Source organism: Pseudonaja textilis, chromosome 4 (assembly GCF_049901715.1).
Source record: "Pseudonaja textilis isolate UNSWEBS1 chromosome 4, rPseTex1.2, whole genome shotgun sequence".
Taxonomy (NCBI): Eukaryota; Metazoa; Chordata; class Lepidosauria; order Squamata; family Elapidae; genus Pseudonaja; species Pseudonaja textilis.
In genome coordinates this window covers 69,329,102-69,353,774 of record NC_141993.1, presented here as the reverse complement: position 1 = coordinate 69,353,774, position 24,673 = coordinate 69,329,102, and the positions used below count along the sequence as shown (strand labels likewise).

Below are 24,673 nucleotides of genomic sequence, written 5' to 3'. Positions count from 1 at the left end.
TTTTTGTCTGTCCTGTTTCAATTATCTTTTATCTTTTCTCATTAAACAAAATTTCTCCTGTAGTTACTGATTGGAGTATGACGCCTTTATATCTTTTCCCTAAAGTTGTAACATTCAATATAATACATAACTTCCATTCGGATTCTGCTTGGTACATTCTTAAAATACACACTGTATTCTTAAAAAAAGAAAAACATTATAAATGTATATAATTAAAACAACATTCCATTCCAATTCAATTCTATCATTAATATTAATATTCATTAAAGTCTTAACATCTTTAACATTACTTTTCAATTAAATATCATACTTCTATGGGAACAATTATAAGCTTTCCATAGTTAATTCCCCCCCTCTTCACTTATATTTTATAAAACATTAACTAATTAAAATGTTCCCATTCCTTCCTAATTCAGTTTTCTCATTTATTTTATTTCATTTATTTTATTCACAAACATTTCACTAAATTACACTAACTACTTTATCCCTCATTTTAATCATACGTTGTTTCCAATTTTCTAAAGTTATTTCTATTACTAATATAACAATACAATCTTATGTACTTTTACAGAATCCCTTTTTCAGTTAGATTTTCACCCATTATCTCTAAATAGGTCCTGTTTCTCTATATCTTGCTCCGGTCCTTTGTAACTTCTTTTCCTTTCCTTCTTCCCTCTCTTCTTCTCTCTCCCCTTTTTACCCCCATGTCTCTCTACCTCTATTTTTCTCTTCTGTATTCCCTTCTGTTGCTTTCCAGTATTATACTTATTTTTTGAATTATTTTTCTTTTCTTTGGTTGTTTTTTTAAGTCTTAAATTCTCCATTCTCTTTCCCCACCTTTCCTTTTTGTTCCCCACATAGAATTACTTGTTCATTAAAAATGGCTTCTTCTTTGTCCCAGTCTTCTTGTTTTGCAATATTTTCTTGTTTCTCATAGTTCCAAATCTCCATTTCTAAGAATTGAAAAATGAAGCCAAAAGAACCCTTCCCTTCTTGTGCATCTTCTTTGTACTTTTTAAGTTCTATTTTCAATTCATCCAGAAGTGGTGCCATTTTATAAATTTTTAAACAACCACCCGATTGATTTTAGTCATTCAAATATAATAACCAAAAATCCAAAGATCACCAAATAATCCAAATACACGCAAGCTGTTTCTTTTTGCTCTTTTTTTCACTTTATCTTCCTGGGGTTACTATTTAGTTGCAAAGTTTCAGTTAAAATGTATCTTTTAGAAGTCTTGTGGAAGTTTTACTGTAGATTCTTTTTAATTCCAGGCAGTCTCCTCCCTCTTCCAGATCCTGCCCTTATTCTTTTTCTCTCCCTTCCTGCTTATGAAAAAGAAAGTTTTTAATGTCGAGAAATCTTTATTATCCCTTTGGCATTTTGTTTAATTTTCAGCTTAATTGCCTATTGATGCCAAAGTAGATTTTTCTGCTTTCTTATTTAAGTCTCTTAGTTGTCAGTATAGGGAAGGAGAGAGAAGAAGAAAAAAAAGCCAAACCTTTCCCTTTTCACTTTCCTTCACTGCTTCCAACTCTTCTTTGGGAGCGATGTTATTTTTTGTAAGTTTAAATTCCAGGGTACCTTGGTTGTTGGTTTTACAATTTAACCCAGTCAGCCAAAACTTTCACTTCTTATCTTCCTCCTGCACATTCTTTTCCAGTCGAGTTCTTCTTTGTGGTGGCCATTTCTGACCACTGCTGCAACCGCCTTTGGGAAAGGGAATAATGGCCAGCTGAGGAGGAGAGATGTGGCTCTCCTCAACCCTGCTGGCGGTCTCCCCCCTCTTCACTACCTCTACAGGATGGCTTAGCCCCGAAACCAGCTGGCTCGGGGCGCTCCAGGGGTGAGCCCAGACAGAAACCACGCACGATCGCGGATTTCTGTCTGTCGCCAAAGCCCTTCAAACCAGAAGCCTCATTAGTCTACCCCTATTATAAGTGCTGTTTTAAAAACTGAATAGTCTGTACATTAGAAGCAATTTTAAGGCCAATATAGTACACCAAGAAAAGCTAATTCTGTAGGAAAAAAAGAGACAAACCATGCAAATGTCATAGGAGGTATATTTAGTTTTCTTGGCATGTTGTTTGGCATCTGATTTCCATTTTAACATGAATGTGCCTCAAGATATAAATACAAACAGATTGCTACTGTTTTGTTTGATCACTACTGCCATATGATTTGGGGTAGCCTGAAATATTTCTTCCAATTCTGAATAAGCTCCACATATATTTTGGGCTCTTTAGAGAAGTCAGTAATTAAGCTGGATGCATTTTAGTACAAGGGAAGATAAAAAAAAGGGGGGGGAGAATGCATGCTTTTCTTTATCTAAAAATACAATTATAGTTTTTGTTCCTTTGAATTATGGAAAGGTCAAAATCCATATTTATTATGTTACCTACCAAATTATTTCTTCCTGTATTTTTATTCATGAATGGAGAATCATCACTTATATATATGATTCACATTCTGTGTGATAGAGACCCAGAGCCAGAAACACTGTGAAAGGGAAGCTGTTGTTCTTGGTTCCACAATTTTCTACCATTTCCTTAATGTGGTAATAAAGAATTAAGCTTGTGAGCTGGCTTCCTGCCTGAAGCGTTTGAAGGACAGTCTGGGGTTTTTTTTTTTTAACAATGGCAGTATTTATCTTGTCAAGATTATCTGCTCTTCAGTTACAGTGATTAATTTTCTTATAGGAATGAATGAAGGCCATTCGCCCTGAAAAAAGAAACCTAGTCTCAGAACTCCAAGAAATGAATTCTACTTAGACACACTTTAGCAGAACACACTCACAATTACTTGTGGTTGTTCTTTTCTTGTCCAGTTGTGCCATCTTCCACAGAATATCTTTTGATTTATCTCTTCTTATATTTAATATTTATCTCCTCTTATATTTAAAAGTGGTAGGCAGCAGCAACAGTAATATGATTTTCTACTGAATGTTGGTCAGATTGGGACTCACCAGTTATCTAATCAAATATCCTAGAATGGTTTAGACATTATGTGGCATTAAAATAATTGTTCTTACATTCCAATGTTGAAAATGAAATGTCCACATTACAGTGAATGTTGCAGCTGCCCAATTAGATCAGGTGCTAAAAAATACCAGTGTATGCTTGGCCTACATTAAAAGGATTGTATTGAAATCATAAAATCTAATATTTCCATTGTACTCTGCATTGGTTAGACTAAAGTTAGACAACTACATCCTATCCTGGACAAAATGTTTTAAGAGACCTGAATTAGTTGGAGTTCAAAAGAGAGACCAGGATGTTAAAAGGTCTGGAAACTCTCTCTCTCTCTCTCTCTCTCTCTCTCTCTCTCTCACACACACACACACACACACACACACACACACAGAGGAAAGGTTATTCAGTCTGAGAATTAGTAGGACTTCCCCATAGATAGAATAATTCTGTCTAGAACAGTTGGGTATTCACTCTTACTTCAGGTTTTCAAATGGAAGCTTTCAGAAAAAGTTTAATGGATCCCTGCGCAGAGCAAGAGGTTGGATTATATAATCTATAATGTTTTTTCCAGTTCATCCATTCTGTTATTCTATGATTCTGACATTCTGGTTTGGATCTATAAAGCAAAGAGCTAATGGGAACTGATAATGGAAATTTATCAGAGTGGCTAAATATTACCTGATAAATCAGACTGGCATGCCTCTGAAAAACTAACAATTGAAGGTTCATGGTAAAAAATAATAATTGTATTCTCATCTCTCAGATTTTTCACAGGGTAGCAGACTAAAAAAGCATTTCACAACCCAACAGAGCTCAAATTATATTTGTTTACAGTGACGCTACACAGGCAGATATGCTGCTCTGAAGTGGCAGAGGTTCCTATATATATATAGGTTTTCTTAAGTTTTTGCGGGTACTTACATGTATGTTATTCAGCTTTGTTCAGGTATTTTCCCACGTCATTATAGTTGTGCTTTTAAAGTTGTAGCAACCTTTCGGCAGAATCTCATCTGCCATCATCAGGCTTCTGTATTGTGCTCATCTGTGAATCAGACTTTTACAGTTGTTTCAGTTTTAAATTTGGAGCTAACCTACTGCTGTTCCAGAATGGTTTTTTCTTCATCCTGATTGATTGGGAGTCTTGGTCTGTGTTTATTGGTCTTGGAATTTGCTGTGTTCTGCTTGATTGGTGTTTCTAATATCTTCTGTCTGTTTTGTGGCTTTTTTGTGTCTTGATTGGCTGGCAACATTGTGTTCCTGTATTGGAGGCTTTTAGTGCAGTTTGGCTCCGAGTAAATGGATGGCCATCATTTGTTAGGAAGCTAGGTTTCATCTGGGTGCCTGGTTGGGGTGTGTTTGAGCTGGAGGTATCAGGGGGGATCTGTTTGTGCCCAGGTGTTTGCCTGGCTAGTGGTGTGGAGATTTTTTTGTTTGTGATATATATATATATATATATATATATATATATATATATATATATATATATATATATATATGGATCTTTGGTTGTTCGGGTTTTCTCCCGCGTAAGATTCAAAGTATCTAGGCAATGTTTCGATGAAGTCTCATTCATCATCTTCAGGCTTCTGTCTTCGGCTCTTGCTTCTCAGAGTGAAAACCCGAACAACCAAAGATCCACATACAAATACCCGCGAGAACCTCAGAAAATATATATATATATATATATATATATATATATATATATATATTCAGAAACTTCTTTAAAATATTAAGCATAAACCAGCTCTTATTCTACTTGGAGATTCAAAATTCAAAACAGGCAAGATTTGCTCTTAATTTTTCACTAAGTATACAGTGACAATGCAATTTGACTGGACAGATATACTAAGATAAATAAAAAAATTACATCAGACACAAATAACATCTGAATAATAAATAGACTTGGATGAATGTATAATTACATCTAAGAAGAAGACATCAGCAAGCAAACCCCCTCCAAATAACTGTTCAATTACTCCATTTTCCTCTCCCACTCCCTCTCTCCCCATTTCCCAGCAGATTAAGCTGCACAGCAAGCAAATATTAGCAAATGAGAAAATATAAGCCGAAACAAATAAATAAACAATGTTCAAATAGTTCTGCAAGGCTGTTTATCAAAGTAAAATCCACTGGCCAGCTACTTGTGTGACTGAGAGTCTGCCACAACAATCAATTGCCCTTCTCAATGTTCTCCACATAAGAAATTGTACTTACAAATTTGCATATACTTGTCACAATACCAAAAGCAGTAGAAAAGTCATAATTCAAAAAAAAAAAAAATGCTTTGAAAACTTCCAGTTAAATCCACAGTTTCAGAGCTAGGTCTCATTTTGATAGAGAGGTGTGGCTTGAGCAAGGTGTCATCAAATCAAATTACCTTTGCGCTGTCTTATGAAAAAATAATAAATGTCCATCTTCTGTTTTTCTTGTGGAATAATGTCTTCCTCCCACAAGTAATTTTCATGTTATGATAATATGTCTTTCAAAAATGTATCCTTTCCTCTAGGTCATGAAATTGTAACCTTTTAATGTGACTGTACTTGGTAACCCTGATCTTCCTATCTTTCCTGACACCTTCCTCCACCCCTTTCTCTCGATCGTGTGGCATTCCTAGTCTTTTTTCTATCTAGGGGTCAACTAGATACCTCATTGGTGCTGCAATATCATTCTTTTCAGTAATTGAAGAAGCTTCTTGAATGAGAAGCGAAACATTTTCAAGGGGAGGAAAAAAAAGAAACCAAGAAAATCCTGTTGCCTTTTGAAAAACACTTTTGGGATGCAAAAAGTTATGCATCACTGAGTTCAATCAAATGTACTCCCTTCCTCAAAAAAGTTACTTGAATAAACAAAATAGAAATTATGTATAAATATGTTATTTTATCAATGATGTAACAAAAATGAACCAAATATTCATCTTACTAGTAATTAATGGTTAAAAGCTTCCCCCTCTGGCCATGATCACCTGGCCATGTATCCAGAAAAATACATTTTTTCTGGATCATGGCCAGGTCTGTTTCAGGAAGCTTCACATTCACTTTGAACCAATATCCAGGAAACAAAACAAAGTTTCAGTAGTATAGCACTGTCTAGTCACATTTAGGATTAACAGCCATCTCTACTCTTTATTAAACCCATCAATCTATTGTCACTGCTGTCTAGGTCCATCTTATTGCTAGATGCTATATATCTTCTGTTCCGTTTATGTCTCCACTTCTTGTTCTTCTTTCTAAGTTTCCTCTTATAATTTAAAACTTCACTTCTGATGCCAGCTCAGCAGCTCTTTCTCCTATAGGACTATCTTCCTATGAGAAATTAGCTATTTAATTACTTTGAGCTTCTCCTTATCAGCAAACTAATACAAAGTCATTCTTCAGGTTTCTGAATACAGAAACCAATTTTGTTCCTCCAATACTTTCCTACATTAGCTGCTAGCTGTCTAACTGATTCTCTCCCCTTGGTTCTCTCCATCCTTTCCTGATAAGAATTTAACGCCACAATAGTTAACAGTATTTGATATAATTTTGATTCAATTAAATAGCAAGTACATTCCATCACATTTTACCTTTGTTTTTGCCCCACCCATTTGATCTACTCTGGTTACAGTAGCTATATTATGGACTAATGCCTGGTTCCTAAATGTTTATTTTTTATTTATTTGATTTGATTTGTCAATTGCTTACAAGACAATAGCTATCAGTACATAGTTATGAATACATGGATACATATAAGAAAAATAAATGTTGCACTCAGTATATCTACAGCTTGCTAAGCATCATAGAAATCTACGTAGCTCTCAGGAAAAAAAATAATACTTTTTATATAAAAATCTCTAAAGGCAGAAGTAATAACCCTAAATATAGTTCAGTCAATATTATATCTTTTTGAAGCAGTCAAACAAGAAAATAGTGAAAACCTGATTTATGGAGAGTCAAGTGAGAAGAGACACAGAAACAAAGAGCATTGCTGGAATGAAGTTGTAAATATTCTTCAAGGATTTATTTGGATATTTTCAGTATTTTCATCAGGAACACATCAATGTAGATCTTCAGACTTGTAACTTGAAGAAAAATTACTCTGATGTTTGATAGTGTTTCTCTTACTCAGACCAAAGTTTTCCTTCCAAGTAATGGCTGAATAGAACCAAATCCAGATTTTGGTAGGTTTCTGTGAAAAATAAATTAGCTTTCAACTGTATAATTCCATCCCCACTTCTATGCGATATGCTACATAGTCCCATTGTCTAGCTATGCTACAGGAATGTGAGCTTATGATTACATATATAGATTGCAAGAGTGGAAAGTGTTTGGCTTGTGAATGAATTAATGTACAGCATGTCCAAACAATATACCATCTATCCATCCATCCTTTATTATTTCCATTCCTCTTCTCTCCAAGTCCTTTTTAACACTTGCTGAAGAGCACTGCAATATGTCTGTGAGGAGAAACATGTGGAAAGAAAAGTTGAATGAAGATTATAACTCAACACTAGGGAAAATGAAAGATGTTCTTTAAATTAAATTGTTCCACATAGACATTGTTATTGTTTTCCATGAATGTTTTCATCACATGATTGCTCATAAAAAATTTCAGAGTAATAAAAGCAACAACTTTCTTTCCTCCATCCCCCCCTCTCTTCCTGCTTGCTTTGTGTTCCAAGGAAAAGAGGTAGAAAGCTAGAAAAAAGAGCAATGAAAAGGTATGATTAATAACAGAAAGAGGGAAAAAACAGATCTCCCAAATATATCTGGTTGTTCTTGCCTAATTATGGTCTTGTACACAAGATCATAATTAGAAATTGTAAGCACACCTGTGCAAAACAGACAGGAAACACGACTGGATGAGATAATTCTACTTTACTATAAGGCTACATTAATAGTATCTTGCAAGTCTTAAGGTCCAACTCCCCACCGCTCCTTTTAATTGCCTGATTAATTAGGTCAGGTACTTCCTAAATTTCTTTTTCTGATTGTTAATCCATTAGGTGCTTCTCCCTCACTTGTCTGATTGTTTCCTAGGCCAGCAGTCCCCAAACTTTCCAACTTGGCCGCCTGGCCCAGTCCAGCGCAGGGGAGGCATGTGAGTGGCAGGTTAACATGCGTATGTCCAGCTCCATTCACCATGCACAAAGCTCCGCTCATGCAAGTGGCAGGCACCTGTGCTCAGGCACAAAGCTCCACAAAGCTCCTTGCACATGTGCACACGCTTGCCTGCTGCTTGCAAGATGGAGATTCACATGCTTGCCTATTTCTCCCATGGCCTGGTTTTGAACAGCCCATGCCCTGATAGTAGGCCGTAGCCTAAAGGTTGGGGACCCCTGTCAGTATCTCTTCCCTTATCCCCCAAGATCATCCACACATTCCATTACAGAAATTGTATCAGAGAGCCATTTCAGGGATGATTTTAGATTTCCATTCTGTTCAACAAGATTCATTCCCTTTAAAGTGCTCCTACTGTTCCAGAATTTTTTTATAGCCTGCGACATTGACCACTTTCTGCCAGAAATCTAATTAGCAATCCTGAAGTCAAAAACTCCCTTTGTATCCAATCTGGTGTCTGAGCGTTTCATCTCAGTAGATGTATGTCCTGAATAGATTTTAGATGAAGGCTCCAAGCTACAAACATGAATACAAAGGTATATTAGAAAGAAACTAAAGTGCAAAGGAATCCTTCAGTGTTTATAGCTGGTACTTCTTTTGCATTAAATGGCAGCCCATACACTTCAGTACATCAATCCGTCTGGGATAAAATAGCAATAGTGCTTAGACTTGCATACTGCTTCATAGTGCTTTATAGCACTCTCTAAATGGTTTCAAATGTCAGCATATTGCTCTCAACAGTCTGGGTCCTTGTTTTACTAAACTTGTAAGGATGGAAGGCTGTGTCAACCCTGATCCCGTCAGGATCGAACTTCTGGTTGGGGAAAGAGTCAGCGTGCAATACTGCTTTCTAGCCACTGCACCACCACAGCTCAATAACATTTCATAACGTCTTCACCATTTGGATGTCACTGGTGAAACTAGATATATTTTTCAGACTTTTACACACATTTTCACTTTACATGCTTTTCTACACTGACCAAAAAGACAAAATAGATTCATTTATTGACAGTGCAGAACATTATAATTAAGGCACTCAGTACAGGAAAATAGTAGATGATTAATTTTTCTTCTGGCTGTTTTTGGTCTTGTTGTTCATGTCTTCTATAAACTAAGCTTACTTGTATGTATTCAGGAGTAGATTGAGATGTTTTTCTTTCCAGAAAAGTGTGCATCAGATTGTCGCCTTGATCTCTTAAAGTTGATTCTCTCTCTTCTTGTCTTTAGAAATAATAAAACTTTCTGCACTTTCAACAGCCTGGGTAATGAACATGAAAATCAATTTATCTTTCATATATATTTTTTTCTATTTCAAATATATTTGTATATTTTTCTACTGCAGAGATACATGTAGTCCTTGATTTGCAACCATAATTATTTCAAACTCAAAATTATAGTCATAAGTCATTATGATCATCAGTCAAGGCATCACATGACCAGATTAAAAATTACACTTTTGCAACAGTCATGAAGCAAACGTTAAGCAAACCTGGGGCATTTATTTCCCCATTTATTGCTGGAGTACAGAAGTAAAAGTCAAAAACTGACGAAAAATGTCACAAATCATGTGTCACATTACTGTGAGGTACTGCAAACACTCATACATGTGAACTGGTTGTTGAACACCTAAAATGTGGTAATGTGACCAGGGTGCATGCAGCCCTAATGAGCTGAAAGCAGGTCATAAGTAGCTCTGGGAAAGTCTGTCATAATTTCAAATGGTCATGAAAAGCTATGGTGGCAAAGTGGTTAGAATGCACCACTGTAGGCTGCTTCTGCTTACTGCTGCTGCCACCAGTTTGGCAGTTCGAATCTCATCAGCTTAAGGTTGACTCAGCCTTCCATCCTTTTCAAGGTGGTAAAATGAGGATGTGGATTGTTGGGGGAAATATGCCGACTCTGTAAAAAGCTGAGAGGGCTATGAAGAACTGTAAGCTGTATATAAGTCTAAGTTCTATTGCTATTGTACAACTGGTTGTAAGTTGAGGAATATCTGGCAGTAGTGGCTATTTGGGCCAGTTCATTTACATGTTATATTTTTTTGCCTTTAGTTTATAAAATTATATAATCCAATCCAATCAATTTATCAACATAATCAACTCACTGATTAATAATTATAATTTGATACATCCCAAATGAGCAAACAAGATTGAATGGGTAGAGGTTCTTTGTTCAGGAAGATAATTATTTCATTATGAAATTCTGGTAACTTTCCACTGTTTTCAAGATAGAAGCATATAGCTCTGATATTCTCTGGAGATCTTCTATTCAAGTATTAACCAGGGCTAATTCTGCTTAGCTTCCAAACTTAGACAACATTGGACAGATGCTGATACCTGCAGAGGACAAAATTGTCTTAATGGTTAAAACATAAAAGGAAATAGTGGATTTGTATAATTGTGTGGGAAACAGAAGGAGTCAATAAAAGATAGATAAATTCTGTTTTACACATCAGGGTAAGAACTGTAAATAAAGAAGTATTTTTATACCATCAGTTATATCTAATGCCTTTAAAAGGTATTCGCAACACATAGCCGTGAAAATAATGTGATGTAATTGGATTGTTGACAACTGTTTTTCGTTTGTGGAAGCAACATTAAATAATAACATTTTTTCTCATTTCAGCGTTCAGGCGGTGCCTTAGCTATTCCTCTGTGTGCATTTCAAGGAACAGTGTCTCTCCAAGCTCCCACAGGAAAAACCCTCTCTTTATCTACATATGAGGTAAGCACAGAAGGACAAAAAATCACTCCCACATCCAAGAAAATCGAAGTGTATCGCTCCAAGAGTGTGGGCCATGAGCCAAATCCTGAGGATTCTCCAACCACATTTACTGACACCAATGTGAAGATTCACTTAGAGGTACTTGAAATTTGTGACAATGAAGAAGCCATGGACACTGTTTCCATCATTAGTAATATTAGCCAATCCTCTGCCCAGGTCCGCTCTCCATCCTTACGTTATTCTCGGAAAGAAAATAGATTTGTCTCATGTGATTTAGGAGAAACAGCATCTTATTCACTCTTCATACCATCAAGCAATCCCAACAGTGATCTGAACATATCCATTCCTGACACTGTCGAAGCTCACAGGCAGAACAGTAAAAAACAGCACTTGGAAAAAGAGGGTTATCAAGAAGAAATACAAATGTTAAACAAAGCATACAGGAAAAGAGAAGAAGATGGGCTTGGCAACTAAAATGCAGAAAAAAGGGACTGTGAATAATTTGTACCCTCATTTTTAAAGTTTGCTTGGACCCTAAACCATTTATTCATGGCATTTGAGAAAATAATTGAATAACATTAATGCATTCACAACAGAATCTTACATACTTTGTCCAAAAGCTGTTTTAAGCAGTATTGCTATATTCCTTATGAATAGGGTAGCAGGGAAGGACAGCTCTTTCCTCTCTGCCTTCTGAAGAATTACTGTTGGAAGTTTCCTTGATGAGGCAACTCAAATCTCTACTCTTAATGCCAGTTTTGCTGCACTAGCAGCATAGCCAAAAGTGAGGCCTTTGAGGGGTATGTAAGGGAGGCTGAGAATCCTGGATTAAAAATTAGAGTTAAAGGATTGCAGCCTCCCAGCCAACCATCTCAGGGGGACCATGGGTTACCTCGGACCCCCATTCTTCATCTAACCAAAAAAAAAAAAAAGCTGGTTTCTAGCTTTTATGTAATTTGAGGTGGGAAGCAAAATGAATTGGGCCTCAAGCTTATGACTACATTGTAATATTTTTGATAAAAGGATAAAGATGGTTTTGACTTCCCACCTAGCGTACACCTCCGGCATTCTTTAATGGTATGCTATCCAATTACTAACCAGACCTGACTCTGCTTGGTTTCTAAAACCAGACCAGCTCCACCAGGTGCAGCACTATTCAGTCTATTCCTTTCACTAGAGAGGAAATTGCTATCATATTTCAGTGTATTTAGCCAATGTAACGATAGCCGTGACTGGTCATTTGTGAACAATGTTAAGTATAGAGATTAATGCAAAATGCCCACTTGTTTACAGTAAGAATTTTTTGGTCATTTTAATCCAATGATCTTATTACCTTCCTGGAGTAGTGATTAATGACCATTGAAAATTTTGCTTTCAAGAAAGCATGTAACCTGTTATTTCACTGATATAGTATATAGATTGGAAAGGCTTTTGCACTGATGCATATGTATTAAAGAGCTTTTTTTCCATAGAGCATACATGAATATTATGGATGTCACAGACAAAATAGGAGAACCACTGGAAGCAACTAGCTCCATCAGGAACTATGAATATACAGAATGCTATATACTGCTTTCATCAGAATGTGGTTAGGGCTAAGTTGAATCTGGAGTGCTCATAATACTTTTTCTCCTATTCAAGTCAATGAAAGAGAAATAATATAAAGAGACCAGCTTCACCCGTCATTCTGACCTCAAAAAGCCAATTGGGCCTCATACCTAAAATAACAAAAATAATTTCCCTCCCTTTCCATTTGATTTACACAACCTATGAATGGTTCCAAATATTGAAACCACTTCTAACTGGAATAGGACAAAAAGAAAAAGAGATACAGTGTTTTTCTAATTTAATGCTTCTACCATTTGTTGTAATTTTTAATATTGACCTAATTCCATGTGGATATAAAAGTGGAGGTGGTCAAAGCTATTTTTCAATGGAGTATTATTACACACACAAATGCTGGTGTGTTTGTAGTTACACAAAATTACCTGCACTTTTTAATTCTTGTATTCAGTTTTTAATTTCATAAAACTGAGATATGTCTCTCATATTTTGAAATAATTGCTCTGTGCCGCATAAACTATAAAAAGTCTTGTTGCTTGCTTTAGACTGACAGTTTTATCACAGTATTTGCTGAGACACAAATTGAGCTCCAATAGAATTACTACAAAGTTACCACAATGTAAGTAACTAAAAAAGAATTGATTTTACAACCCATTTTTCATCTTTAATAAACGTTCTACCAAAAAACATGACTTTATCTTGCTCTGATTTTTAGTGATTTATATGTGACTGGCCATCTTTCAATCAATCATTTTATCTGTGGAATGCAACTAACTTTGTCTTTGTTGTATTCATTTTCAGATCCATTCTTCTCATTACAATCATATAATCTAACACACATTTTATACCATTCATCACATTGTTTTCATACAAGAGTGCACACCTGCTAAAATCCATAAGCAACTTAATTCTAATAAACACAAGCATACATTTATCCATCAATATATTACACAATTATAAGATCATCACATGCCCTGGTTTTATTCCCTTCTCAATGTTGAAACATTTGTCAAACGTTAAACTTTTTTGTCACTCGTTCTTTACTTCCCCCATATACCACTTTTACTATATTCAATAGCCTATATTCAACTCTATCTGTCTGCAAAATATTTCATAATCCAACCCTGTTCATTTTATCATATGCCTCCTTTAAATAAATAAGCATATAAACAATGGAAGCTAGTTTTTCAAATCTCACATCAGTCTCGAAAGTGAGAAAGAAATGTGGTTCCAGGTGTATTTGCAGAAACATCAATAATTTTGGAATATTGTTCCAAAATTCATTATAGGAAGTTAACTCTTCATCTTTCTTGCATTGTATGAAAATAGTGTGAAATCCAGAGACATTCTCAACAGCTTGCTATGCCCAAAAAGGTATAGTCTGATTTATATTCTAAAAATATAGCTATTACAATAATATTTGAATTTAATTGAATTCAGTTGTGTATTTTGATGCTTTGCTGAAAACTTGTAATTCCTTCAAGTGACCTATTTCCACAGGGATCAACAGTGCATAGATTTCAAAGGAGCCATCATATACATACAGGGAATTGCTGATTAAGTCATCCTTAAACTGTCCATATTCTTGTGATGTTGATAGGAGAGATGCTGATATTTTACTGCTCTTGTTTACCAACTCTATTTTTAATCTGCATTGAAATCATCAGTCTGTAAGTTAAGATGATTAATTTATCTTTTCACCTTTCCTTGATTTTCATCAACTTCAAAAAGAATTTTTCAATTAGTTCAAATTTGAACTGTTCGAACTATTGATTCAGAACTCCTGCCATGATGTGTTTTGAAGTCACTGAAACTGCAGACCACAAATGTGGAGAGCATGTTGACAATTTTAAAGAGTGGGCTAAATCTAATTTTTGCAGACTGAAATGAAAATTCTGTCTTTAAAGCCTCCAAATTCTCACTGTTCAGTACTGTCAATCAGCCTTAGGTCCTGTTTTCTATTAATTTGTTGAGACTATAATGACTGTACACAGAAACTTATCATACTTTCAAGAATTTGTCATTGGTAGTTGTGCATTTATCCTGGGTTTGGTAAAACCAGCTCAGGATTCAACCTATTGTAAGGTAATGTACTGCTGTGATAAAAGCACTGTTTACCCAGTCAATAGATGGCATTCTATTCAGTGGCCAACTGGATTCTGTTTCATTTAAGTAAAAATTTGAAATAATTGGATATCATTTATCCATTAACAGCTATTTGCATGATATCAAAATTTATTTATCCCTTTCTATTGTTTATTTCTTAGAGAACATAGTGAATTGCTTGTCATTTTTAGAAAACCAGATGGATTTAAATTTTTAAATCCTTTTAAAACTATACTGAGTTACTTCCTCTTTTTCTTCTCTGATTTTTCCATCCCTCTGACCTTTAATAAGCTTCAGAACACAATATTTGACATTTCTGGGCAGAAGGATGGTTGTCAAGAGACCTTTTTGAAGGTGATTTGAAAGAAATGTGATCCAACCAAAGTGCATGTGGGATTGGAAAAAAAATATGGACACTGAATTAACTGAACAATAGTAATTTTAGGCTACTGAGTAATACATTTTTCATCACATTGAAATTTGGGAGGTTGAATGTTCAAAACATTTTCTGTATGTCAGTTCTGTCTTCTCCCTGTTCTTTCACATCTTAATTTCTATTTAATTGGGCTATAAACTAGATTCTAGAACATCAGTCCTTGGCTAGGAAATTCAGTGGTTCGGTGGCTTAATGACACTAGAGATGGTCTCTGTTCCTGTGGCTCAAGTCCTAGCAGTGCGTGACAGGGTGGGCTCCCATCACTCGCCACAACCTCTGTTCACCTAGCAATTCAAAAGCATGTTCTATGAGAGTAGATAAATAGGTACCACTTCAGTGGGCAGATGAGTTGGCGCTCCATGCAGTCAGTCAGATCCCTGCCAGCTCTGAACCTTCCTGGTTGCGATGCCCATTTGTGAGGCAGATCCAGGGAAGGGAGGGGACTTTGGATGCTGCTGCAGGAAGAGCAGATTATCTTTTTTCTCTTGTGTGAAGCCAGGTTGCCCTCCTATGATGTGGCTTGGGAAGCATGCAAGTGTGCCCTATAACAGAGCTGGTAAATTGTCAGCCAAATTATTACTCTGTGATTGCATTGTGGTCTCTTGGCTAATGTAACAATGCCATATGCTATTAATAATAATAGTCCTGGGCTGCTCTGAATCCATCTTCATTATCAGAAAGGGGCAACAAATCTATTATTCCAGGTGTTTACTTGTGAAACTATAACACAAAGTCTGAGACACTTAGCAACATGATTCTTCTCTTTTTTTTATTACAATGACTTCTTTGCTTTTATTATTTCCATGTTTTGAAGATAATTGGATTTACTTCAATGTCGGCAATAGGACTTGAAGTCTGGCTCAACTATGGCTATTAATCTATTTTAGGGAATTCAGGGTGCACTTGACAGCGCATACAGCTCTGTCATTCCTGCATCTGCTGCTTGAAATGATAGCCTATTGTATTTAATGATTAAAGCAGTAGATGCAGCATTTTCACAAATATTTTAACAAATAAAGTATTTTGAAATTATCCTGTATCTGCTCAGCTTTAAAGGAAAAAAAAGGAAGTGTACGTCCAACCAAAACAGTGTGAATGATAGTATATTCAATCCAATTCAGGGGTGTCAAACTCAATTTCATTGAGGGACACATCAGGGATGTGTTTGACCTTGGGGGGGCATGGGCATGGCCAGGGTGGGCGTGGCTAGCTCAACGTCACTCGTTTTGGTGCCTGTGGTGGCCCAAGTGCTCTGCTAGTGAAAACGGGATCCCATTTTTGCTGGCAGAGGCACCACCAGCGGGTCTTTCACTGTTTCCAGGGCAGCCCACGGGCCAGATCTAAGCACCCTGCGGGGCCGGATTCAGCCCACGGGCCTTGAGTTTGACACCCCGATCTAATTTAATGGGTTTTACTTCCATGTAAATACATGTTAAGGATCAGACCACAAATATATTAACTGAGAGTTGTCTGTAGCTTGCATCCCAATGTAATATGGAGTATTAATTTAAAAACATTCAAGGCAGATGACAAAAAATGCATATATAACATATTTAACAAGAACATTATAATTAAAATATAAAACTAGCACCAGTTAAAAAATATCCACAGTATCTATTAGATTAAATTGTGTTTCTTGCTTTGAAGAATATTTAAAGAATATGTTTATTAGTCTTCTAAATCAGTCATTAATTCCTAAGTGTAAATTAGTCCAATGTCTCTAATAGTTTGTGTTGTTATGCTAATGGATTGTTTCCAAGGATTCATAGCATTTAGTAGACTAATGAATATAGTGAACATAGTATTACTGCAGAGTGATAAGTGGCTGTAAGTTTTTTATTTCCTTGCCATACCATTTCTTATGTTTGACAATGCTCTGAGGGCAGAGTAAATGAGTAAGTCACATTTTTCAATTTTCATTTTCAACCCCATTTAGCAATGTCAGTTCTTAACACACTCACCTTAGTACTTATGGGAGTCCTGTCTACTTTGCAAAACCATAAGAAGGAACTGTGTGCAATCAAACTCCTGTTAGTAAGTGTGAATAAGTCATTATAAAAAGATTTTTCTTCACACTTGACATAATCTAAGATACAACACTTTTTAATGGAATTGCTGACAGATGCAGCACTAGAAGAGAGATGATCTTTACCTGTATGCCAACATCTGCAGTTAGATCCTCCTCCTTCTCATCATCATCATCATCTTGTTCTATTTTTTTACATAAATTGCATATGCAGTTAAGCCAGAGCTAGATCCATTTTTCAACCCAGCTGGACCAATACAAACACATAATCCTAAACTAATGGAGGAATGCAAATGTTAAATCTTAATGGGAATACTGTTTTACCTTCAAACCCATAATTAGCTTTTGCAAAAGTATTGAATGCAAACTTTCAACTACATAGTCATAACATACCTAAAATTCAATTGCATTTCAAATTCAGGCAGTACATTTCATGGTTTGCTGCCTTAGATACTTGATTGGAAATCCAATGGGTCATTGTACTTTAAAAATGAGATTTCATATTATTACTAACAGCCTTTTCTGAATAATCAGCAACTGCAGTGTCCCTAATCAATTAAGAAATTAAGAAAATGAACATTTCTATTGAAATTTAATTTTATTCCTATAGCTATTATGTAATTATGAATGCAATCCAACATTTGAGGTTAAAGCAGCTTTTAATAAAAATACCCATGACCTTGTGGGAATTACCGTGATAGACAAAAATATATTTCAAATCTGAGGCTTTGGCCATGGTGAAATCATTCCCTAGCTTGGATAACATTTACTATCATGGATCTCTGGAGGGTGGAAGGATTGATTTCTCTATACAGTTGATGAATCCAGGGATTTTTTTAAAATGAATTTTCCAGTATCTTAGAAGATAATTCTGATCAGGTGATTGATTTGATTGCTCCTGGGTGACTCCAGCTATTGGATTCTGAGGTGTTTCTTGGTTTACTGGCTCCAGAGGATGTAGTGGCAGAAACAATGCTGGGAACATCAGAGGAAGTTGACAAACTGTAAATGTGATGAAACGTAAGAGCTTTCTCTATTGGGTAGACAGTGAAATGTTAACACTCTGACATTATTGTCTAGTGCTATCTGGTGGGCCTCTTTACAATCAATTGAATCATACTGAGGAAAAATAGACAAGCCACTTCGTGGGTACTGTGATACATTTGCACTTTTTGTGATCTTGGTCACTCAAATTCACCAGAATCTTGACTCCCCATTGGCAGGAATCAAATAGTAATGGGCTAGTGACTTGAGGTTAGCTAGGATTCATTTCAGCTTGTGAATATGCTCTTTGGCATATACTCTGCTATCTATAGTTTACAGCTCATATGGGTAGCCTGGAAGTACCTGAGTACTTAGATTTCAATTGTCAATGTCTCTTTAGGGGAAGAATTGTGCCAGATGCCTTTAAGGAAACATTGGTCTGCCTCTTTCTGTAGAAGTTTTCTCTGGATCCATCTGTTTTTAGAATTACTGTTTTCCTTCCTACATTCTCTTTTATGGGAAGGCTGTTGAGAGGATTATCTGAAACCAATATTTGGATTACCTGTAAGGGATGAATATTTGAGACAAGAGCCATGGTGGCCGCAGTGGTTAGAATGCAGTACTGCAGGCTATTTCTGCTGACTGCTAGCTGCCTGCAATTTGAGAGTTTGAATTTCACCAGGCTCAAGGTTGACTCGGCATTCCATCATTTCGAGGTGGTAAAATGCGGGCCCAGATTGTTGAGGGCAATAGGCTGACTCTGTAAACCACTTAGAGAGGGCTGTAAAGCACTGTGAAGCGGTATATAAATCTAAGTACTGTTGCTAGTGCTGTTGGTACTCTGCTCCTTTCTCAGTGGATTAATCCAATAGGTGGAATTGTGGGGAGGAGAAGGGGAGACAAGTCCAGATTGACAAAGGTACCTTTGTAGATTCCTGCAAGGTATTTTTCTTGTTCCATTTAACATCTACATAGTCCTGCTGGGAGAGGTTCAGTTCAGGGTGTTATATCATCATGGGGTTGATGAATACTCAGCCATACATCACCACCCCTCGCAGGCCAGAGATGTCACATGATTCTTGACCTATTTATTTATTTAATTTTATTTATTTATTTGTCAATAGCATACAAGATAATAAACATAAGTATAAATACAGGAAATGAGTATAATTGGGAGACAATAGGATAGGGATGGTAGGCACGATTGTGCGTTTATGCACAATAAGTATTGTGGAGGTTATGACCTGAATGAGCCAAAGCTTTTACCTTAAAAAAAAAAAGTTATTTATTTATTTAATTTATATTGCCGCTTATTCGTCCATGGCGACTCAAGGCAGCTTACACAATGTAAAACCATATTTAAAACAAAAAATAAAAAGCTGCCTTTTCCCAAATATTATCTGATTCTTTGTTCATTATAAATCAGAGTGGCATTATCCTCAAGGTAACACTCCACAACAGGGGTCTCCAAACCCCGTCAATGGATTGGTATCAGTCCATGGCATACCAGCAACCGGGCTACACAAGCAAGCAAAGCGCCATCTGTGGGATGCAGGCAACACACAAAACCACACACTCTCTGGTGCATGGAAAATCCTCTCTCCACAGAACTGCTCCCTGGTGCCCAAAAGATTGGAGGCAGCTAGTCTACAATACAGGTGTCTATCAAGCAACTCTTGTAACAATAGGCAAATGCCATACCAAGTGGCCTATCTGGAATGACCAGATAATAGTAACTCATGCCCTTGTCACTACTAGGAATGATTAATGCACCGTGCTCCCTGTGGGGCAATCTTTGAATACTAGTCTAAAATTGAAGTTGGTGCAGAATACAGTTACTCATATATTGATGAGCAAAAGCCACTTCAGCCATATGACACATGTATTGCAGCCATTATGCTGGCTTCCGATAGGCTGCCAGGAGCAACTTTTACTAACAGTTTTGCACCTAGGTACTTGAAAGTTCATGTTCTGGATCCAAGAATCTATCCACTACATTTATCCCAGCTGGAGGTGTTGACAATTAGTTTATGAGAGATCAGATCAGTAGGACTCCAGAGGTGGTATTTTCTGTGAAGGCACCCAATTTATGGAATATTCTTAACATTGGAGAGTAGAGTGGCACCAACTTGAAATTTTTTGGTAATTAAAACTGCATGATCTTTGAGAGCTAGTGTCATTTAATAAAGGTGTGCATCTTTAATTATGAGATTTGAAATGGATATTGTTTTAAATGTTATTCTGTTATTTATTCTGGTTTTAATATATGTTGTTTTATAGCTCTGTTGTATTTTATGTCTGTAAATCACTACGAGTCACAAAATTTAGCAGTACATTAATTTAATAAATAATCAAATAATCAAAGTCAGCGTCAAACCATTTCATTAAATGTCTGTGATGGAAATGGTGGTGCTGTGGAAGTACCCTATAATTTTTCCAGAGGCCTACATTGATCTTCTTGTAGAATGCCCCATCTACTGGTCATATGAACACTTCCAAATCTATCTCACATAAAATGATAATATATGTCAAAAAAACAAACACATCTTGCAAATGCCCTGAGACAAAATCCAGATCTGAAGTATGACCCTCCTGCACTTCTTGCTCTTCAATAACCTTGGATAGTCTACGGTTGAGCTGTAGGCCATAAACTCCTGAGATCACCTGGCAATAAATAGAAACCCCAATGACAGGCTTTCCAAAACCACCCCAGCAATAGAATTCAGAAGGTCAGACAGTGCTCTTAATGTATAGCAGCAAGAGTGGAACATAGCAACAATCCCAAATGTTTCCCAAGACTCAGCATCAATCTGAGAGCCTCACATACAGTTATTTACTGAACAAAATGTAGAAGTGACCAATCTTAGAAGTGAATTCTGCTGTGGGAACCATATTACATTTCAAGACAACTTCAAGGAGTGCTTAGCTTCAAATATTATGAAGCATCGCTTTTATGATTTGTGTAATCCTGGGGAGAATCTTTTATGAGAACATATATGAATCTGCAGATCTTAGTCATACAAAAGACTCTTGATTTTCTGCACCCATAATGGCTTTCATTTTATGCTGAAAAATCAGAATGTGCAGATAAATCCCCAAATCCTAGTTGAAATGAATGAGTTCTGATGGTAAGAATTTTATTTTAGTTGTTCTACATTGTTTCCTCCATGAAAAAAGCTTAGCTCACTGAACTAATTCAATAGTCATAGCAAACAGCAGAGCAAAAACTAGACTATTCCTGTTCATGGTTATTATTTGCAAAACTGTAATTTCTCCTTCCTAAATGAGGCTGATGGGTGCTGTGAAAAGAAAAACTGGTAAACAAAATGATGAGAAGCTGCAAGAAGCAAAATATGACTTTAATATGGATGTCAGAATTTTAAGTTCTTCTAACTTTCTCTACTTAACATGGATTTTGGTGGAAAGTTATCAGGAAGCAGCAGCAGGAAAACAAACAAATAAGATTAAAAATAGAAGACAGAAGTGTCCGGATTTCTCTAAAATTCTGCGGTGAGAATTAGTAGAAAGTATATAAAATATTTAAGTCCTCATCTCAATTTCTAAATTATTATAGTCCTTTTAAATATGTTTATAGTGTGTCAAGATTAGATCTGAAAAGATCCTTCAAAACCTTGTTCTAGATATAGTTCCTAAAAATCTTCATTGTCATTGCTATTTTAGTAGACATAAAATAAACATAAACATAAAAATTAGTTGCCTAGAATCACTTGGCTGAATTGGGCAGCTATAGAAATTGAATGAATAAATAATTTAGGAATAACCAGGGGTGGGATTCTACCAGTTTGCACCTATTTGCTAGAACTGGTTGTTAACTTTCTAAGCAGTTTGGAGAACCAGTAGTTAGAAAAAATTACTGGCCTAATCCTGTAAGGAAGGTAGGAGGGAAACATTCTGGTGTTACTTGAAACTCTCCGTTAACCCTTATTACATTCTTGGCAGGACTAGACTTCCGGTCTCAGGAACTTCTCTGGAGCTTTTTCCCCCTCCTTTGCTGGTACTTTGCTTGTGTGGAATGACCATTCAAAGTTACAATGTCACTGAAAAAAGTGACTTATGACCATTTTTCACACTTACGACTGTTGCAGCATCCCCACATTCATGAGAGACCAAGAGAGGAGATAAGTTCCTCGATGTGAATGATACTGAGTTAGCCACCTCCAGCCAATAACATGTCCACCCAGCCACATGACCACCAAGCCACCCCCACTACCTAAGCCATGCCCACAAAACTGGTTGTTAAAAATTTGAATCCCACCCCTGGGAATAACATATTCTAGACAGCTGAATAGTACCGCAAGGACCTTTGACTTTTTTTCTGATACCTGTTGTCATCCTGCATCCTTAATTTCCTTTGGGTAATTGGGGGTTCCACCACATCTATCAGTGATAGAGAAGTAGGTACAAGAAATGGTAGGAAAATTAATTCTTTGAAATATGGGCTAGAAGACAAGAAACAGCACTTAACACAAGTGGAATTAATAGTGTTCATCATGTCACATAGCAAAGGGTACATTAATTGCCATTAAAGCTGAAAAATTTCAGTAATTATTTCAGAAAACACTCAGGCTTCTGATTTTAGTATTATATAGAGCTATAATGAAAACATCTACTTGAATAGTCATCCTTTCCAAATGTCTTGTACATCACAAGTTATTTTCAGAATATTTGACGTTTAATAATAAATTAGTAATTTACATTCAGTACTGATGCAGACTCAAAGTGAAATTTATTATAACTGCAGACTCCAAATGAAATGCATTATATGGAAATAAATTATCTTCAATTATTATGCTGATTTATTTTTATTTGGTGTAATTGAAAAATGAACTCCAGAATCTACTGGATTTTTCACTATACTTCAATAGATATTTACTGGACACCCAGCAAACCAGTTTGGTGTAGTGGTTAAGGTACCAAGCTAGAAACAGGAAAATTGTGAGTTCTAGTCCCACTTTAGCACAAAACAGCTGGATAACTTTGGATCAGTCATTCTCTCTCAGCCCTCAGAAGGAAGCAATGGAAAACCACTTGCCAAGAAAACTGCAGGAACTAGTCATGACAGTACCAGGAGTCAATACTGACTCAAAAGGACAACAAACAAAAAATCAGCACCATATACAAAGCCACATTTCTAATCGTAAAGCAAGGGGGACAAACTTGTGTTGTCATGGCAGTGTCATGTGATGTATTGGGACTTTCCCCCCCTTCGCTAAACTGGGTGGGGGAGGGGCCAGCATGTGACGTGTTTGACACCCCTGTAGTAAAGCCTTCTGAGCTCTGTACCTGAAGGGATAGAATGCCAGTGTCACATTCCCTTACATTATTTTATTTGTAGCACATAGCTAAATGTCTATGAAGATCTTCAGTCATCCAGCTTCTTGGGTGAGAAGCAAAATGTCTTCAAAGAAAAACCAGAAAGTCCAGCTGCCTCTTGAAAAAGCACCTTTGGGACAACTGGTTTAATATTTGAGGACTTTAGAAATTTCTTATTGAAGAAGGACAAACAGAATTCTTGCCCTTTTCCTATAAGAAATAGGCCACTATAGCTGCTTCAAAGTGTCATCCACATACATTTGCACATACAAACCTGACTACTTTATTCATGCCTTTCATATCCTTCTGTCAGAAAATCAATATCTGAGTGAAACATGTTTACAGTAGGCACTGAAAAATGTAAGATGGTTAAAATTCTGCACATACACTTGACTATAATCAGCAAACATTTTTCTTGGTTTTGCTAATCAAAATTCAAAATCACTAGTGTGTGAAGTGGAACTAAGAGTCTAATTGTATTAGCAAAGGCATTACAATATAATTTTCATAAATAAGAGTTTGCCTTGATTTATACCTACTTCCCCTGAAACTTCTTTATTCACTGACTAGAATGATAGGTTTAGTATGAACTACACCTATTAAATTACAGCAATTGCAGCATGGCCTGCCATTTGAGGCTGCTCCTACTAGGCGCAGAGACTGTACAACTATTTTATACAACTGTCCCATAATTGTAATTGTCACATAATCCTGGGGTAAGGTTGTCTATTTTGAAAAGTTGCAGACAAGAATTTTATGAACTACGAAGTATAATTTAAAGCGGGACCTGAAAGTATGCACAGCCTTATTGCATGTTGAAAATATATTATGGGCTGTTGTAATTCAACTGCTAGTGTTTCCAATTGGCAAAATGCTGATCATAATCACTTACAAAAAGCCGATGACCCAAAATGAGATCGTGCCTTTTCCTATGGAGGTGCACAACAAAGCTTTTTCCCTTCGATTCGCGCCTAGGCTGCATCGCTGCGATTTCTTGATAATCTCACATCGACCCTGCAGCCCTGAATAAATTGGCAAAATGCTGCCGCTTTTTAAACCGGGGAGAATTGTCACTTAATAAAAGGCTGCGATTGTAACTACAGTGCACCGCCCCGGGTGAGACTGGAGCAAAAACACCTTTCGTTGAAAGTTGAAAATCTCTCACAAAAGATTTAAACGCACAAACAGCACGGTTTGGTGAACACACACACACCTTCCGCCGCTCTTGCTGTGCAAATCCCGACCACCGCTCGAGGGCAACCATGCAGCTAGCATCGCGCATAATTCAGCTGGGTTCTAAATTCTAAAGGCTGGGGAATTCTGGGAACTGAAGTCCACACATCTTAAAGGAGGTTCAGAAACACCGTTCTTTTAACGCGCTCTTAGCGGCGCTTGCGCCTGCGCGCCATTTTTTTTGCTTTCTGAACGGAA

The 24,673-nt window shown here is 36.5% G+C and overlaps 1 protein-coding gene and 1 long non-coding RNA gene across 2 annotated transcripts in view; one reads left to right on the top strand and one right to left on the bottom strand.

Moving 5' to 3' along the window:
* GPR149 (G protein-coupled receptor 149) overlaps positions 1-11,553 on the top strand; it is a 41,162-nt gene extending 29,609 nt beyond the window's left edge. Inside the window, exon 4 of the mRNA XM_026701144.2 lies at positions 10,695-11,553. Coding sequence (XP_026556929.1) covers positions 10,695-11,267 — 573 coding nt within the window. The 3' untranslated portion in view covers positions 11,268-11,553. The remainder of the gene's footprint in view (positions 1-10,694) is intronic.
* LOC148125883 (uncharacterized) lies at positions 4,752-24,650 on the bottom strand. Its single transcript, XR_015743607.1, has 3 exons — positions 24,456-24,650; positions 8,425-8,585; positions 4,752-7,405 (listed from the first exon to the last, which is right to left on the bottom strand). It is a non-coding gene; the product is annotated as an uncharacterized LOC148125883 (long non-coding RNA).
* Positions 24,651-24,673: the final 23 nt, after the last annotated feature.